The sequence below is a fragment of the Cotesia typhae genome, unplaced genomic scaffold, assembly GCF_013202065.1.
Source record: "Cotesia typhae breed Kobodo isofemale line unplaced genomic scaffold, CoteBio_Ctyphae contig_26, whole genome shotgun sequence".
Taxonomy (NCBI): domain Eukaryota; kingdom Metazoa; phylum Arthropoda; class Insecta; order Hymenoptera; family Braconidae; genus Cotesia; species Cotesia typhae.
The window spans coordinates 566,942-586,410 of record NW_027423732.1 but is presented as its reverse complement, the minus strand read 5'-3'; the positions used below and the strand labels follow the sequence as shown (position 1 = coordinate 586,410).

Sequence of the window (19,469 nt, the reverse complement as noted above, 5' to 3'; positions counted from 1 at the left end):
AAAAAATCACGGAAATTATCCGATTATTCAGATATTTAAAATTGTAATTAAATAAATATTTTTTTTATAATTATTACTTAGTTTTTATTACATAGTTTTACAGTCATGAACATTTAATTAATTATTTAATTTTAAATGTATAAAATACAGTTTTACACTTTTAATGTTACAGGGTTAAATAATTACAAAATGTGTTGCGTTATAGGTTATAATTATGATTATTATTATTTAAATCTATACACATAATGAAAAAACGATTTCGAGCATTATTATTACAGCTAGAGATTACATTGAATAATTAATTATTTACAAGTATGTATAGTTCATACAATTAATGCTGCCAATTTATTTTTTAATTTAAAAAAATATAAATGCAATTTATGTCTGATTTATTTTTATTTTTTTTTATTTTACTTAACTTTTAAACAAACAAGAGATTTTTTTTTATTTTAATACTAAAAAAATTATTAATAAATTTTTAACCTCTCTTCATTTAACTACAAACAAATATACTTATAAATAACTTGAATACAAAACGTAAACAATATTAAATAAAATTGTTCTGTGTGATATGATCCGAAAAAAAAATTATCAATTATTTTAATAAGAAAAAAAAAAAAAAAAATTTGTAAAAAATTATGACACTAATAAAAAGTTAACCGGCGCAACGCCTAATAAGTTAATAGGCCTCATTGTAATTATTTAATATAATAATTAATTATTAATTATTAATACTTAATTGTCTACGACATTGATCTTTAATAATCATTTATACACTTAAAAGCCCCTAGGTACTTTAATTAATTAATTAATTAATTATAATTATCCAATTTTATAAATGTTATTGATCGCTGCTCAGTGTACTTTTTATTGGAAATTTTTTTAGTTAGTACAATAATAAGGTCACCTGCTACTCCCGGTACTTTGTTCGTTCATGTCGTACAGAACTTGGGCTATTGTTCGGGATGATTCGACGTTAGATAGCGCCACGCCAGCCAAGTGAGGCTCGTAAGCTCTGAGATGCCTGAAAAAATTTTAATTATTGATAAATTGGTATTTAAAAATTCAAATTTTTTAAAAAATTCGCGCGCTTAGACAATTTTAAAATTTGCGGGCGCGCCATTTTAAAAAACGACGCCATCTTGTCGACCGAGAGCCGGCAACTTGTTTTTTGGCTTTAAAAGGTTCAAATTAAAAATTTTTTGCATATAAAAGTAAGATAACCCTTCTTTAATATCAGCTGTGCATTAAAAATTCAATTTTCTCTAATTAATATTATTTATTTAAGGACGTAGTAATTGCTATCAAAAAAATGAATATGCTTGTATTACTGCGAATGTTTTCAATAATCCGCAGTAATATAAGCACCTCTATTTGTATGCATTTCTACCAATTACTAAGGGTGTAAAATAATCCATATATTCTAAATTAAAAAGAAAATATTGTCTGTCAATTGACAGTTCAAGTTACCTTCAAATTGCTCTTAGTTAAAAATAAATTATAAACAGAAATTGATAAAAAATAAAACAAATAAATTAAAGTTGATAAAAAATACAAGCGGTCATTATAATAAAGAATTTGTTGTGTTAAATTAAGCAGAAAAACTTTAAAACCAAGAAATTTTCATTAAATTAAGTCAATGTAACTTTATTCAAAATTTTTTCTGATTGATTTAAAAAAATTCAAAATGATTTTTTTTAAATCAAGATTTGTGCTTTTTCGACAAAGCTCATTTTTTTAATTACTATAAAAACTATGATTGTTATGTTATACATCACTATTCCGGTGATTATTATTAATTGATATGAATTGAAATTACTTGAGGAGTACGTTCTAATCCAGTCATTTTATTAAACAAATAATTATCTTTCAAACGTATTTTATTAATTTCTTATATGATTCCGAAGTTGTTTATAATTGAATTTGATCGTTAGTAATAGGCACGCAGTAATTGCCACGCAGTAATAGAGACAAGCTCCTTTTATGCCCGCAGTAATACATGCACATGAACTTTTTTTTTTTTTTAATGCTTATTATTTAAATAAAATATTAGTTTATCGCATTCTTGATTTTTTTTTTGAGTCAATAATGAGTCAAACTTTGGTTTAAAAAAAAAATTATTGTTATTTCTGAAAAATTTAATAAAAATGCTTTTGAAGTAAGACCTACCAAAAAAACCGCAGTATTATATGTTACCTGGGTAACTAAAAGTAAAAAAAAAAAAAAAGAAATTACCTCCGACCATGGGCTGAATATATGACTAGGTTTCTGAGAATTAGAGCTGCCGTTAGGCGAATACTTTTAGTAACTGGACCTTCATTGTCATCCTGAAAAAAATAATTTATTAGAAATTCTAAAAATTTAACACAAGGAGATAAAAAAAAAAATCATGCAGAAGAATTTGGGGTAAAATGGTGTTAGTAATGAAATGAAGAAAAAAAAAACCGGAGTGAAATTGAAATGACATGCCTTTGGATGAGGGTAAAATGGTGGATGTTAATTTTACCTGTTCTGGTGTAGAGTTTTGACCAGCTCGAGGAGAACTGACGGTAGTTGTAGCAGCAGCCGGCTTGCTTGGCCTTTGCTGCTTTAAATTATACATAAAATAGTAAGAGATAAGGCTAGAGCTAGGGATTTATAAGAGAAATATTTTTTCCTAACCATGTGTGTTAATTAGCCGATTAATTCCCGTTGTTAATTATTTATATTTAGATATTATCATCATTATTAATTAATTAAATTAATTTTTAAGTGGTGAAGCTTACCATCAATTCCTTGGGGTTGATAAACTCGAGAGCGTGCCTTTTAATTGCGTGCAGCGCCGCATTTGGCGCGTAACCAGGGTGCGCAGCTGTAAAGGCGGCTGACGCCGCTGGTGAGAGCGGTGGGGTTGATGTCGTTACTTCCTTCCCATTGGTCGCTAGGTTTTTCTTTCTCAGGAACTCCATTTTCTATTTTAAAAAGTTGTTAATTAATATATTGAATCGAAAAATTGCTCATAATGGTCACTTTTGCAAAAACAAAATATTCAAAGTTTCGGGGCACTATAAAAAAAATCGCAGAAAAAAAAATTTTTTGAAAAAAAATTGAAATTTTTGTTTTTTTTCAAATTTCTTGAAAAATTAATCTTTTTAATTGAAAAAATAAAGATTTTAAAGAAAAAAATTTTTTTTCATTAAAAAAATGAAGAAAAATTGAAAAATTACTCATACTGATAATTTTTGCAAAAACAAAGAATTCAAAGCTTCGGAGCACTATGAAAAAAAAAATCCCAGCGCTTTGAATTTTTCAGGGATTTTAGGGGACACTTGGAGGTTGAAAAATTACCGACGATATCCTTTGTTCATCCATTTTATCCAAAGTTATACCAAGTTATCCAAATATCCTTAATTATGCGAATTTTTGTCGTTTTTTCAGTTAAAGTTTTCAATTGAAAAAAAATTTTTTTGACAAAAGCTATTCACGGTATCTTATTGAGAATATTGTGTAGTTTTCAAAACCGTCCTTCGATTTCCTATACGATCATTATTTCCAGAGTTATTGATTGTCAAAGTGAAAAAGTACATTTTTGCTTTGACTGACGATAACTCCGCGGCAAATCATCGTACAGACTTTTTGATTACGTCAAATTGAAGGGCATTAAATTTTCTAAAAAAGCTTATTTTTTTGATGCCCGTAGACCTTTTTTAAGACGAGAAAAAATTTGTAAAATTTTTTTTTTGTAGTTTTCTTAGGATTTCTCTAGACCCGAACATGATAAAAAATTTTCATGGTCATATCCGAGAAACTAGACACTTGGAGCTACAATTTGCTTTTTTTTTTTTGCTGTACGATCATTTTCCTCGGAGTTACAGCTCGTTGAAAATCACCCAAAAATTTCGAATTTTTTTTTATATATCTTAATTTTTGTGACTAGTATATATATATATATATATATATATATATATATATATATATATATATATATATATATATATATATATATATATATATATATATATATATATATATATATATATATATATATATATTGGGATTTTTAAAGATATAAAAGCTCACTCTAACATTACACTCATCAAGACCTTTAATTTGAGTACCCACATCAATTTTTCATATATTTCATATATTTATATATATCATATATATGTATATATGAAAAATATATGAAAAATGCATGTGGGTACTCAAATGAAAGCTCTTGAAGAGTGTAATGTCAGGGTGAGCTTATATCTTTAAAAATGTCAATAGTTAACAAAAAACATTACAATTTACCAAGAGCCATTAATTTTTAACTCACCTCAGGATTACAATGCTTGTCATACAAATGCGTCATCAACGAGAAGCGTCTCCTCTTAAGCCCATCACAGCTGGCCCAAAGACAAACGACTTCCTCATTATCATTAGGACAGTGCACCTCACAACAATGCATGTATACCTCATGCGCAGTCTTGAATTGCTTTAGACACCCCCTCCACTCGCACAAAAACGAGTTCGGGTCGAGTTTAATAACAACTTTATCACTCTGTGCCTGACTCTGATTCCCAAGAACCTGACTGGTGCTGGGTTTGTCGTCCGTGGACGTAGAAGTAGTAACTTTATTCTTCTGAAGCTTAACATTGGTCGCGGCAGCCTGGTGGGGCGTGGTGGGCCTAGTAGGGGGCGGAGTCGACGCAGGAGTGGGGGTAACCACTCTGGACGGCAGACTGCTGGTAACAGGGCACTGTTGCGTCATAGCAGGGATCGTCACAGTGACGGTGTTGGGATTGCTCTGCGTAACAATCGACGTGTTGACGCTGATAGAGTTCTGGACCCCGGAGGAGGTCGGTACTAAAGGCGGCGGTATGTTACCGATCGAGGGGCTCTGTATTATCGGCCGCTGCATCTGAGTAACAACGACCTGCTGACCCTGCGGCGTCACCGCGACAACCTTCTGGTGCCCTTGACCTTGAGCAGCTTGGGGCTGGAGGATAATGATGGTTTTCGCGCCAGTCCCCTGCTGCTGGGTGGTCTGAGCCACCAGGACGGTTTGGGCCTGACCTTGAACCAAAGCGGTCTGAGACTGCGCCAGGACGTAGTTCTGGCCTGGAACGCCCCCTGAGACGACGTACTGCAGCTGTCCACCTGCTCCATGCTGCAGCAGCACCTGCGGCTGGGTCGTCCTGGCCTTCATCTGCCCGGGGATCAGCACCTGGTTGTTCTGGACGACGATCTGCCTCGGAGCTGCGACGATCAGCTGCTGAGGTTGCACCTGCTGCGGAACTTGCACGATTTGCTGGACAACTTGTTCCGAGAACTTGGGTTCCTCCTTAATCGGTTCCTCCAGATCGTTCTCGTCTTCGATGATGTCCGCCGCCAGCGCCGCGTAGAGGTTAGCAGCTGTTGAAGAGACAGTGACCTTCTCCTCCTGATCCTCCTCGGATTTTATAGAAGAGACTGTTGACTCAACCGTCGCCGAGTCGGTCTCGTTCCAGGAACTGGTTCCGTTGGAATATTTCACCTTCTTCATAGAATTCTCTTCTGAGTCGCTAGATGACCTTTTGATAGGCGCTTCTATCATCGCGTCGTCGTTTATAGACATTCCGCACTCCAGCTTGACTTCCTTTTTCACATGGTTCTCCATCACTCCTGAGTTCTTCAAGACTCCGTTCACTGAGACTTCCTTGTCCACTTTGCGCTCCAGGAGATCCGCGAGCATCAAGTTCTGCTTCCCTCGGGAACTCACGCTTGATTCCTTGGAACTGCTGTCTTGGTCCAAGTCAGGCGTCGCGCCGTTCTGGAGAATTCCTTCGAAACTTGTGATAGAGTTCTCTTCTTCCGCGACTCCGGAACAGTCGCGGCCGATTCCGCTGCTCGAGGCCAGGGAATTGTTCGTCGAGTCTGAATCCTCGGTTACTGGAGGAGTGTAGGTTTTTTGAGTGATGAACTTTGGGGTTACTGGGGGGCGGCATACTTTTTGACCCACGTGGTTCTCCATTGAGACTATCACCGATGGCGTGCTGCTCGTTACTGTTTCATCATTAACTTCCATCTAGAATAAATTTAATTATTTAAGTATATTATTTAGAGAATATAGAAAATTTTGTGATAAAATGAGTTTTTTAAAGTTAATTTAATGAAATTGGCGGTAAATTTCAAATTAGAAATTTTTCAAATTTGAATTTTGGCGGGAATGTGACGTAATTCTGGATCCGGTGCGCAACGCCATCTTACAGAAAATTTAAAAAGTTCTACTAACCCGAGAAAATTTTAATCTTTAATTTAAATAAAAAGATTTTTTATTCTTTTCATTTCTTTTCAATCAATATTTTTAAACAGGGTTGAAATAAATTAATCATTATTAAATAATTATAATAAATTAATACCTTTTCACAATTATTAGCGACAACTTTAGCGCCATTCAGCCGCTGGACTTTTTTGTTCCCTCTCTGTTTCGCAGGAGCTTTAAGAACCACCGTAGAGGGCGTAGTTGCGGTGGAAGTAGTCGGCGTCGCCATCTGTTGCTGCAGCAGTCTTTGCTGTTGTTGTCTTTGCGCAACCTAATAAAAATACAAAAATATGATAAAACCAATTCGATAATATCAATTGAAGTCTTTCTAAATAATTCAAAAAAAAAAAAAAATAACAAATTAATCACACATCGTGCGTGTTAGTTCATCAGTGCCTTGACACTCCAATTAGTAAAAACTAAAACATAATATAACCTTGGTGTGTAATTAAATGAATCAAATTTTAAAAAATGTTTTTGTTAATCCAAACAAAAACAATACCTGATTGTTTGTTATTAGCTGATTGGCACTGATGGTTGTTGGGATGCTAGTAGTATTTGTTACACAGGCATTTGAAGAAGTAGACACACAGGTAGCAGCGGCGCTGGGCATGCAGTCGCCGCTGACCGTTACCTTTGTAGCCAATAGGCTTTTAATTATCGAACTTGATGTGGTACCGCCATCTTTGGTCACCACTTGAACTATCTGAGTTTGGGTCTGCGTCTGCGCCTGAACGGTTCCTAGGAGTGAGGGCTGGTTCTGCGCAGAACCGCTGGCAAGCAGCGCCTGGCTCAGATGAGGATGCGTCACGGACACCTGGAGGTAGGAATTTGAATTAAAATATCAAACAATTTTTTTTTTATTAATTTTAAACAACTTAAGTGAACTTAGGAAGTGTTAGTGTTCGGTGGGTGAGTTAGAGTCGACAGGATGTGAAGAAAAAGCATAATGAGGACGTAGACCCACCTGACTTTTAGAGTCAACCTTTGAAATGATCTGGGGTTGGCTGAGAGTAGCGGTTGAGGGTGTCGGTTTCGGTGGGGCTGACAAGTGGGCCTTTAGTATAGGAGACGCGGGTGTCTGGGCTATGGCGGTGGAGTTGGTAATTGTCTTGGATGCATTGTTATCAAGGGCCGTGCTGTCGGGTGCAGGACTTTTAGTGACTGTACGCTGTTGTACGAGTTGTAGCACCTTTGCGGGTGTTGGAGTTGATGAAGCTGAGGTCACCACTGCTGGAGATGATGGTTGGCTTGGATATGTGATTGGTGCTGGTGTGGCACGGACTTTGATCCCTTCGTAGTACTGCATTCCCGTTGTTTCTCCTTTTTGTGGGTTTGGGCCTATTGTTCCGCCAAATACAGATCTGGAAGAGAAAAAAAAAATATTAAAAAAGTTTTTTTAATTTGAATTTACGCGCCAGTGATGACGTAGTAATATATCCGGTTTTTAACGCCATTTTACAGAAAATTTAGGAAGTATATTAAATTTAAATTAATATAAACGGTTTTTTTTATAATGTAAATTAATTTTTACATAAAATAAATTGATAAAAAAAATTTTTTAGATAAATAAATAAATTATTTTTAAAATTTCAATTGAAGTTATCAAGAAAAAAAATTTTTAAATAAAAATTATTTTTAAAAAATTTGAATTTACGCGCCAGTGATGACGTAGTAATATGTCCGGTTTTCAGCGCCATCTTACAGAAAATTAAAGAACTATTTAAAAAAAATTAAAATTTTTAATTAAAAAAATCACTTACCTAACACCTCTTGGAAAATGATTCGGAGCAATGACTCCCCGTCGTCCAATTTTAGTACAATAGCTCAAATACATTTTATACAACTCTTCTTGTTCAATCTTAACCCCAGGAGCAAGTTCAAATGTGGCTCTGAGCCAGCCGAGAGCAAACTGTTCATTCTCCTGAATAATTTGCTGATGAGCGTGCTGCTGCTGGAGAGAATTAGCAGCCTCGATGGCAGCTAATTCTCTGCTTCTGTTAGCGATAGCCTTGACAGCAGGAGTGGCAGGAGTAGCCGGCCTGGAAGTAACCGGACTGACTACAGGAGCAGCAATTGGAGCAGAGATACTAGCCGTGGTGACAACAGCGGGTGTCGTAGCAACGGGAGTAGGAACAGAAGTAGTAGTGGTGGTAGTGGTGCTCTGGCTGACAGTAGAGGTCGCAAGAGTGCTGACAGTTTCTACGACGCGCATCAAGATACACGCCTTGGGTCCATAGCTCTGAGCTTCAACGGTAACCAAGGCCACCAGGGTGTCAATGGCGCCCCGAACCCTCGCCAAGCTGGTGCAAGGCCTCTCTCCGAGACTCGTGAGCGCATACAAGCACTCCAGGGTGTAGACCAGCAGCGCGATATCGCTGAGTGCCAGGAACCTGCAGATTAGCTCGAACACTTGGTCATCCAGCCCGAAGGTCACCAGCTCCTCGTTGCAGTCTTGCTGGCTGATCTTGTTCAGGACTTCCAAGCAGGACATCACCACGAACCGGTCCGTGGAGTCGATCCCGTGGACGACGCAGTTTATAATCCCCTCAGCGAGTCTTTCTCCGACTTCCTTCAGCTCGATCTCGTTCGCGATGTTCCCCAGGATATCGAAGCCCAGTTGGTGGAGGTTGCTCCACCTCGCGCGGACGCACAGCAATACGAACCGCAGGAAACAGCGGTTCTTACCCAGAACCGCTGCGTTCTCCGGGGTGAAGCTCAAGTTCCTCAGGATTGAAGCGATCTGCAGAACTCGCTGGCCGTACGGGTCCTGCGTGCCCAAGGTACGACCCATGCAGAACAAATCGCGGTCCTCTTCCTCGAATTTTATTATTGAGTTCGCGTTCTGGTCGAAACAACCTTCGTCAAGGTACGTTGACAGCGAGGAGATGCTTAATGTTGATGCCAGGCGAGAACACTCCAGAGGCATGGGGTCTACTTCCATTACTTCGCCGTTTACTAGCTTGTCTTGCTGCTGGAGAATTTTAAAATTAGGTACCCAGTAAAAATGGGACCAGTACTTGAACAGACTTTTCGAATTGTTGTAATACAAAATCCGTATATTTATTACAACTAATATGCACGTGTTATAATTATTCTGAAAGTTTTTTCAATTATAAATCAAAACAATTAGATTTTTGTTAACTTAAAAGTTGACACGTCGAGAATTGCTGATAGATGCTATTTTTTTTAAAAAAAAAAAAAAAAAAAAAAAAAAAAAAAAAAAAAAACGGTACATCATTTTAAGTAAAAAAAATTGTACCACCCAATGAAATAGTCTTTTCTAAATAATACATATTTTTTGCAAAGACATAAACTATAATTTTTATATTTAATTTTAGCGTCTAACTATACCTCGAAATTTTAAAACCGGGACCCAGAACTTGAACAAGCTGGGGCCGTATAATTTTAACAGCACTCTAATCTCTAATAGGTTTATAGACTAGTGATCAGCATTGTCATTTGTATTAATTACTGCAAATTAAATAAATTTTATAGCTAAAAATTAGTGTAGTTAAAAATTATTGAACGTTTTAAATTGAGTTTTTTTGATTTATAATTGAAAATTTGCTTTGTCATTCATAAAAAATGTAATTAAAAAATTAAATACAAATATTTCTCATTTTTAAATGAACATATTAAATATTCATAGTATTATTTTTTATATTAATCAATAATATGTTATAATTCTTTTGATATTTCAATAAATATTTTTTTTTCATTTTTGAGCTTAGAATTTCCGTGCAAATTAGCAAAAATAATTTTTAAAATTAATCTTAAAATATTTACCTGTTTATCTTGTTCTTTATCTTCAGAAATTTTCTCTTTACTCTCCCCCGCAGCTTTCTTGCTATTTTTATCCAAGATTTTCCTCCTCGAAAAAGTATTGAGAATAGTCGGCGTGGGTTTCTTCATAAACGTCCCCTCATCAGTGAGATCTAGCACCTGGGGCGAGTCAAGAACATCAGACCAGAATGAGTTGATCGAGTAGTTCCTCACTCTAGAGTAAACTTCAATAAAGAGATGCCTCGTCCCCGGAGAGTCAAAAACCCCAGCATGGGCGAGCAAGATGTTGATAAGCCGAGGATATTTGTCTAATCTCAGCGTGTGCTTGCCTTCGTTAGATAAAAGGGTGCAGACATTGATCGCAAAGTCCTGCTCGTTAGGCAGCGGCGAGAGCAAGGACAGAGCCAGCTTGTCGTAGTTTGAGGGCTTGTAGAGATTCGATGACAGTCCGTTGTACTCACGTAGCGATTCTAGAATTGATAAATATTAATGTTGAATTGTAACATCACAAGTTTTGAATTATCAGCTGACAATTTTATAATTTTTTTAAATTCATATAAACTCGGTAGAATTTTTTTTTAAAGGTAATTTGTTGAAAATACAGTCAAAACCGTTTATAATGACGGAATTTTAAGGTCCCGCCTTAATACAATATAAAACCTTTAAGCTAAAAATCGTTTATAACGACAAATCGCTCATAACGACCATGGTTGAACCATCTTAAAGAAGAAAAAAATCGTTTATAACGTCTAAGACATGCTTTTGTACTTGTAATTGTGTCTCTGTATTTGTTTTTCAGTAATTCTGGTTTAAGCACCAGAGGTTCAATAATATACCAATCAGTGGAGCTATTTTACAAGAAAAAGCCAATGATTTTGCTCGTAAATTAGGAAAAGACAATTGTAAATGTACTTCTTCTTGGATAGAACGTTTCCGACTTGGTTATAGCATAGTTAGTGGAAAAATTAGTGGCCAAGCGGCTGATGTACCAACTGGGACCAGAGAAGAGTGGTTGTCAAAAAAGTCGCCTGTTTTTTGTAAAAATTATAAACCAGGAAATTTTTTAAAAATGCCTTCGAGATTGGGATACTCAATTGAAAGCTCAAAAAAGATAAATTCTTCTTGTGGTGGACAACTGTCCTGTTTAAAATCTACAATTTATTAAGCTAGTATTTTTACCGCCTAATGTGACTTTTTTCCTACAACCTATGGACCAAGGAGTTATAAAATCCCTCAAAATGCACTACAGAAAATTGCTAATGATGCACTTACTACAAAACATTGAAAAAAAAGAAAAAAATGATTTGACGATTCTGGATGCGATGTTTAATAAATAGTTGTAATGTATTTTTCAATGTAATAAGAACGTTTTTGATTATTAATAATAGATATTGGTCATAACGACCATCGGCTATAACGACCACAATTCATCGATCCCTTCAATGTCGTTATAATAAATGGTTTTCACGGTATTTTATTGGGTGGTATAATTTTTTTTACCTGAAATGATAAACTAATTTTTTTTTTTTTTTTTTTTTTAATGATTTTTATAAATAAACATACCTGCAACATTGTGTTGATGATAATTATAAGTAAGCGGAACAGAATGAAGCGCCCTGGCTGACCACTTGCGATGCCTTGAGTCCTCATCATCGTCATCAGCCTGCTGTCCGTCCTCGCCAAGAAAGTGGACCTTCTCGTACCTGTCTAGATACCTGAAAAAAGTGAGCAGAGGTTAGACCGAGGCGACTCGCTGGGAGTGAATGACTGAGTGACAAATAAACGCGAGCTGCGCTTAGGTGAGTGTGTAGATGATCGGAGAGTGGGTAGATAGTCCAGTAGCCACGTGAGTCGTCGCGACGCTCGGCCCGGCTCACGCTTTTGTAGTATATAGTAGTCTGTAGTCTGCAGTCTCGTTGGAGCCTCGTATCAATGAATGAATGGTAGGTAGGCGGTGGTGAGTACGGGCTCGTAGTAACCAAACGCTCGTTTCAGTGTCAAGTATTCAGTAATATCGCTTCTATTCGCGGTGCATACGAGCATACCACAGGACTCGTGTTTTCTCGCCGGCTCGACGGAGAGGGGGTCTTAACGTACACCAAGAACTTACTTAGTGGTGGGAGGAAGCGCTCTTGTATTTTGTAACACTACTTCCCATGTAATAGACCGGGAGTTACTTCATCGGTTTGTAAACGCTAGTTTGTTATCATCGTAGGAGATTGACACTCACTATGCTCAATAACATTGATACTCGGTCATTCAACTTCCTTTTTCAAGGTTAATTTATTTTATTTATTTCATTTTTTTTTTTTTTAATTTCTCGCTAAAAAAAATTAAAATTTTTTTTTAAGCTAAAATTTTTTTTTTGTATTACCGTAAGTAGATTTGCTTCAACCCAACGCCGCTGTTTACGCAGCCTGATGGTAAGTGAAATTGTTCGCATAATGATGACCACTCGTTCCTGGTATTTACCTAAAAAATTTAAAAGTATTAATTAAATTTTTAAAAAATTTTTTAAGAATAAAATTAATTAAATTTTATTTAATAAATTTAAATATTAAAAAAAAAATCTATTGCTAAAATTATATAGAAAATTTTTATAAAAATTCTGACTTAAAATTTTTGAATAATAATAATTTAATAAAAAATTAATTTTTTTTTAATTTTTACTAAATTTTTTTTAATAATTATTCAAAGGAAAAATTTTATAAAATAAAAAAAAAAAAATCTAAACAAAATTTAGAAAAAAAAAAATTCTTAATTAAAATTTAGAAAAAAAAATTTTTATAAAAATTCTGACTTAAAATTTTTGATTAAATTTTGAATAATAATAATTTAATAAAAAATTTTCAAAAAATATTTTTACAAAAATTTTTTTAATAATTATTCGTAGGAAAAATTTTATAAAAAAAAAATTCTTAATTAAAATTTAGAAAAAAAAAAATTTTTAATTAAAATTAACATAAAAAATTTTAAAGTTAAAAGAATCAGCTGTAGTCTTTAGCCAGGTATCTTGAGATGGAGGGGATGAACGTTGAGCTAAAAGGGACTAGAGACTAGAACGAGAGACTGCAAGGAATAATAAACCCCCTCAAACAGCTGATCGGCGCTTATTTAAACTTTTACCCGAATTTAATTAATCGAATGACTAGCAATAAATTTAGCCAGTGTTAAATTTCCATTGGAACTTTTATTACATTTTACAGAGTAATAAAAACCTTTTGTACAACGTTGTCATATTTATAAGCAACGTCGAAGCCCGTTTGGTGCCGGTATGCGCGCGACTGGGCGCGGTGTTGCCGTATCGACCGCGCTTTAGTACGCGAATTAGCTCTTTCAGTCCCGGGACAATTTTTTTACCTTACTTTTTAATTCATTGACACTTTGGAAAAAATGATCAATTTTTAAAATTAATTTTAATTTAAAATTGACAATTATTACTTTTGATCATTTTTCCAATAAAATTTAATTATTATCAATTGTAATAATTGTTTATAATTTTTAGAATATTTAATTATTTTTTTTAATTTACAATTTAATTAAAAATTAGTACCTTGATCCATCCACCATGTGCAGTAACAAGTAGATAAAGTAAATACAGATCTATTTCATTTCCGCTAATTTTTGGATATTTTTTAAATCCGGTCCTGTAAAAAAAAAAAAAAAAAATAACATTATTAAAATTAAAAATTATTTTTTTTTAATTGATAAATTATGTATTAATTTAAAAAAAATTATTTATTTGCAAAGAAAAAAAAATTAAAATTTTTGTGGCCAGGATAAAATCGATCTCTAAATACATAATTAAGAAATGACCTTGTATCTTGGGAACTAATAAGATTTTTAAAGATATAAGCTCACCTTGACATTACACTCATCGAGACCTTTCATTTGAGTACCCACATCAATTTTTCATATATTTTATATATTTATATATATTATATAAATATGTATACATGAAAAATATATAAAAAATCCATGTGGGTACTTAAATAAAAGCTTTTGATGAGTGTAACATCAAGATAAGCTTATATTTTAAAAAACGTCAATATTTAAAAAAGTACAGTGCAATTTAACAAAATTCATTATTTAATAAATATTAAAAAACTTACGTTTTAAAAATCGTCATAAAATTGTTTTTTTTAATTACGAAAATTAATTTTTTAAAAATCATCATAAAAAAATTTTTTTTAATTACAAAAATTAATTTTTTAAAAATCGTCATAAAAAAAATTTTTTTCAATTTTTAAAATAAAAAAAAAAAAAAAAAAAAAAATCTAAGAATAAAAAAAAAAAAAAAAAACAAACCCTCTGGTCTCATGAAAATGATGAAGTTCTTTAAGAAAAGTGAGTCTTTCCCTCTCGTAGGTGACCGGGTCCTTATTAAGGATCTTAGCCATGTCAATATTTAAAAACTGGCTTTATTTTTCCAAAGTTTGAACTTGAATTTAGTCATTAGCTCCTCACTCGAGTTATCAGCCCAGCAAACCAAGACCATGTGGAGACTGTGGCTAGTGAATGTACGGTAGGCCCCCCCTCGAGGGATTAGCAGCTCAGGAGCGACCAGTGTCAGAAGCTGTACCTGAAAAAATCCCCAGGGTAAATAAATAAAATAAAGATAATCACTGACAACAATGCTGGATTATTAACTAACAAATAATAAATAAAAATAATAATAATAACACAATACACTAACGACGAAGCTAAACCGTGGATATCAAAATGGCGTCCCTGCCGCCTTCAGTGGCAACTTTTAAGAGGTAACTCCGGAGGATGCTCTCAAAGGGCGGTATTAATTTCCGGGTCCGGGTCCAGGAGTCCCCCGAGCCTCGGCCCAGATTATTCGTCTCCCCTCGGGGCTGGAGCTCACCGAGCACTCAGTCTTTGGCTGTCACGTCCGTCGTAATGCACCACTACAGCTACGCCAGACACCTCGGACGGCAGATCCACCTTTTACTCACGAGTGATTATTTTTTTATTTTAATTTTTATCCTCCGGGTCACAGGAACAACACTCACGTTAACTCCCGCGCACTTCGGTTAGTTTATTCAGTAATAGTAATCTTTTACGGGTAATTATTGATGCACTCGACGACTATTGTAGACACTAGTGTACAGTGTTCCCCATTTCCGTCTGTTTCTGTTAGCTGCTGATTTTAAATTTTGCTTAACACCAGGCGGCGCTCTCGTCAAGCTTTCACGCTTTTTTGAAACACCTGCTGACATCTTGCGGATTTTTCCTGTAAGTAATTTTTAAACAATTATTATTGTTGACAAAAATTTATTAATTATAATTAATATTTTTTTAATTAGTTCAATTTAATGTTGATATTTTTATTTTTAAAATAATACTGAAGTTAGCAATCAGCTGTTAATTTTGAAAATTTTTTTAATTAATCAATTACAATAAAAAAATCTTTCTAAAAATTTTCACTTGTAATTTTTATTAATTTTTACATGTCAAACTTTTTATATCATTAAAATTAGCAAAATTGTTGACAAAAATTAATTAATTATAATTAATATTTTTTTATTTAATAAAATTTTAAGTTGACATTTTTATTTTATTTTTAGTTGTATTGTTATTTTATTTTTAAAATAATACTGAAGTAAGTAATCAGCTGTTAATTTTAAAAATTTCTTTAATAAATTAATTACAATAAAAAAATCCTTCTAAAAATTTTCACTTGTAACTTTTATTAATTTTTAAATGTCAAATTTTTTATGTCATTAAATTTAGCTGTCACTTTTTTTAATTTTTTTTAACAAAAAAATTTCATATTTAATTCATTAAAATTTCTACAAGTCTATTTTTTTTTTTTAATTTATTTGTTAAAAAAAATTAAAAAAATTATCATGACAGCAAAATTTAATGTCAAACTTTTTAATTTAATTTTTTTTTTTTATAATAATATAATTTAATAAATATCTAAAAAAATTTTGTCATTTTTTAAAAATACAAGTGCAATTTTTTTATTTTTAATGTCAGCTGATTTTTAGTGTCATTTTATAAAAATTAAATTAGCCGACATTTTAAAAATTTTTTTCAAAATTTTTTTTATTAATTTAATTATTACAAAAAAATTAAATTAAAAAATTCCACGTGTAAAAAATTTGAAAAATTTTTAGTGTAATTTTTTAAAAATATTTTTTTATTGCTAATTCAATTAAAAAAATAAAAATAAAAATTTGACAATTAAAATAAAATAAAAACGATAATATTAATTATTGAAAAAATTTTTAAATTTTTGGCGGGTTTTTTAAATTCCAATTTCCTCCACCAGAGGGCCAAACCTATAAATCAATACGTAAGTATTGCAAGAAATTATTTTAATAGTTTAGTTAGTTTAATTGAACCGACTTATAATACATTAAAAATCAAAAATAAAAATTATTTTTATAATTTTATAATCATCAATGCCTTACAAAAGAAAAAAAACCGTGCAAGGTCATGGCATGAAAAAAGGATTAAAAACCAAGCGCAAGAACAAGGATCTCGATGAGGTAACACGTGTTTATGTTTTTTTGTTATTTTTAATTATAAATTATTAATTAATTAGTTTAATTTTTAGATTGAAAGCGATCGGCAAGAAGAAAATGCTCAGAAATTGTTAAATCAAGACATTGATTTAGACCAAGCTGGATTTGGACAGTTTTATTGTATTGAATGCGCGTAAGTAACCTACAAATTTAATTTAAATTAAATTAGCCGATAATTAAAAATTAAAAAAATTTTTTTTATTGAAAAAATTACCTATTAAATATTAGTAGTATTATTTTTAATATTTATCAATTATAAGGTAGCGTACCCAGTACTTGAACAGACTTTTTGAATTGTTGGAATACAAAATCCGTATATTTATTACAACTAATATGCGCGTGTTATAATTATTCAATGATACAGTAATTGATTTCTGAAAGTTTTTTCAATTATAAATCAAAACAATTAGATTTTTGTTAACTTAAAAGTTGATACGTCGAGAATTGCTGATAGATGCTATTTTTTTCATGAAAAAAGTACTAAACCGTAAACCGAACAGTCAGTAAAAAAAAAAAAAAAAAAAAAAAAAAAAAAAAAAACGGTACATCATTTTAAGTAAAAAAAATTGTACCACCCAATGAAATAGTCTTTTCTAAATAATACATATTTTTTGCAAAGACATAAACTATAATTTTTATATTTAATTTTAGCGTCTAACTATACCTCGAAATTTTAAAACCGGGACCCAGAACTTGAACAAGCTGGGGCCGTATAATTTTAACATTACTCTAATCTCTAATAGGTTTATAGACTAGTGATCAGCATTGTCATTTGTATTAATTACTGCAAATTAAATAAATTTTATAGCTAAAAATTAGTGTAGCAAAAAATTATTGAACGTTTTAAATTGAGTTTTTTTGATTTATAATTGAAAATTTGCTTTGTCATTCATAAAAAATGTAATTAAAAAATTAAATACAAATATTTCTCATTTTTAAATGAACATATTAAATATTCATAGTATTATTTTTTATATTAATCAATAATATGTTATAAATCTTTTGATATTTCACTTTTGAAATCTATTAAATTACTGAGTACTTTACCTTATGCCTAAACGGAAAAAACAAGATGACACTGGATATCATCCCAGATTATACTCATTATAATCTGGATTATACTCATTATAATCCAGATTATACTGAGTGATATCTAGATTATACTCATTGTAATCTAGATTATACTAGCTACTATCTGAATTTTTTTTTTTTACTTACTATAATCTAGGATGATATCCAGTGTCATCTTGTTTTTTCCGTGTAAGCTTAAGATTTTTCTATCTACCAATTTTCCTCAATTAGAAGACATTTCATCGACGAGGAAGCACGTGACAAGCACCGTAAATCCAAAGTCCACAAACGTCGTCTAAAAGCCCTCGAAACAGAGCCCTACACTATCGAGGAATCCGAACGAGCTGCGGGTCACGGTAACTGGGTGTCCCCCGCAAAGCGAAAAATTAAGACCTTAACCCGAGAAAACGTGGGAACAGAAACCGAGAGCAAAAGAATGAAAGTTATATAATGGCTCTGGGTAGAATATCAACCTCGGTCCTTAAAAACATCCCCTGCAGACACGCATCTGCGCTATTTATACCCGGGAACAAAGCAACGGAGAATTACTCGTTCCTTTCTCCACTTCTAGACTTCGACGAGCGTTTTGCTGATGTAGAAAAGCTCGCATATCAATTGCACTGCCGGAAAATTTCAATAAACGTCCACGCGATCAAAGACTCCTGGGCGTTTTACAAAAGTATAGACACCCAGCGCCATCTGATCGAAGTTCAGCGCGAGGAACTAACTCAGAAGATAAAACAGATCAAGAAAGCCAATGGTTCCATCGAAGAACTCAAAACACAGGGCGCCATTTTGCGGAACGATTTGAGAATAATTAAAGAACAGCTCTGGCAGCTGGAAGAAACAGTAATTGTAAATATTCTGAACTTACCGAATGATCTGGACGAGAAGACTCCAATGGAACCGGTGGTTCTTAGAACTCAAGGCCGGAGGCCCGCTGGAACTTCGCGGTGCCACACGGAACTGGGTTCTGAGCGCCATCTGCTCGAGTTCCTGGAACCTATGTACTACTACTTGACCAACGAAGCAGCTCTGGTGGAACTGGCAGCCACCAAGTGGGCCACTGGGTATTTCTCGGACACTATTCGCGTCAGCGGGACTGACTTTGCCCGGGACTTTGTCGTTGAAGCTTCCGGAACGGACCACACTGACCCCCGGGCGTCATTCCTGCTGGAACACAGCAACCACGACGATAAAGTCCTGGGGAAGCTTCATTTAGTTGGAGGTTCCAGCCTGGTCGCGTTCCTCAGCATGCACACCAAGCAGCTGATCAATCCCAAGAGCTTGCCGCTGCGCTATCACTCCGTAGGCAGACAATACATACCGACGGTCGGTAATACAGACTCGGGACTGTTCGGAGTCTCTCAGTCGACTACTGTGGACTGCTTTACGCTCTCCAAGGGCTTGGAGGTCACCAGCGAGTTCTCCAGGCTTGTTGATGTCCTCACTCGGGTTTATGACGACCTGGGGATCCATTATCGCATTGTACTTCGAGCGGCTCACGAGCTGAAGCCCTGGGAATCCTTGAAAGTATCCTTTGAGCTGTGGTCTCGCCACAGGCAGCAGTATGTCGAAGTAGGTCACTTAGCGACGCATGGAAATTACTTCAGCAAGAGATTGCTCATTGCGTTTCAAACTAACACGGGCAGAGATTATCCCTCGGCTATTTCTGGCACTGTTTTGTCCGTTCCGAGGTTAATAGGATGTTTAATTGAGGATTCTGTTGATTTTGTACCTTCTGTAATCAAACGTAATATCGTTGATGTATTATAAGTTATTAAATAAATATATTGGTTAACGATTAC

General features: G+C 33.8%; 3 protein-coding genes across 12 annotated transcripts; 2 read left to right on the top strand and 1 right to left on the bottom strand.

Moving 5' to 3' along the window:
- Nucleotides 1–194: 194 nt before the first annotated feature.
- On the bottom strand, nt 195–15,207 carry Bap170 (Brahma associated protein 170kD). 10 transcript variants are annotated; one of them, XM_074239861.1, is made up of 15 exons: nt 14,748–15,207; nt 14,360–14,633; nt 13,605–13,698; nt 12,426–12,523; nt 11,615–11,766; nt 10,055–10,521; nt 8,029–9,236; nt 7,233–7,629; nt 6,768–7,082; nt 6,363–6,536; nt 4,298–6,028; nt 2,766–2,951; nt 2,507–2,587; nt 2,236–2,327; nt 195–1,024 (listed from the first exon to the last, which is right to left on the bottom strand). In XM_074239861.1, the coding sequence occupies exons 2-15, from the start codon at nt 14,449–14,451 to the stop codon at nt 904–906; spliced, it is 5,208 nt and encodes a 1,735-aa protein (XP_074095962.1). In that variant the 5' UTR covers nt 14,452–14,633; nt 14,748–15,207; the 3' UTR covers nt 195–903. The 10 variants fall into 10 exon arrangements, with proteins under 10 accessions (XP_074095962.1, XP_074095958.1, XP_074095960.1 ...); XM_074239857.1 differs by having other exon boundaries at nt 8,029–9,239; nt 14,706–15,206; XM_074239859.1 differs by having other exon boundaries at nt 8,029–9,239; nt 14,735–15,206.
- A 1,161-nt stretch (nt 15,208–16,368) lies between these two features.
- LOC141525395 (zinc finger protein 593 homolog) lies at nt 16,369–18,112 on the top strand. The gene is made up of 3 exons (XM_074239882.1): nt 16,369–16,554; nt 16,623–16,723; nt 17,893–18,112. Exons 1-3 carry the CDS (start codon nt 16,468–16,470, stop codon nt 18,110–18,112), a joined length of 408 nt encoding a protein of 135 aa, XP_074095983.1. The 5' UTR covers nt 16,369–16,467.
- LOC141525392 (serine--tRNA synthetase-like protein Slimp) lies at nt 18,112–19,468 on the top strand. The gene has a single exon (XM_074239879.1). The coding sequence runs from the start codon at nt 18,112–18,114 to the stop codon at nt 19,435–19,437; it is 1,326 nt and encodes a 441-aa protein (XP_074095980.1). The 3' UTR covers nt 19,438–19,468.
- The last annotated feature ends 1 nt before the right edge of the window (nt 19,469 follows it).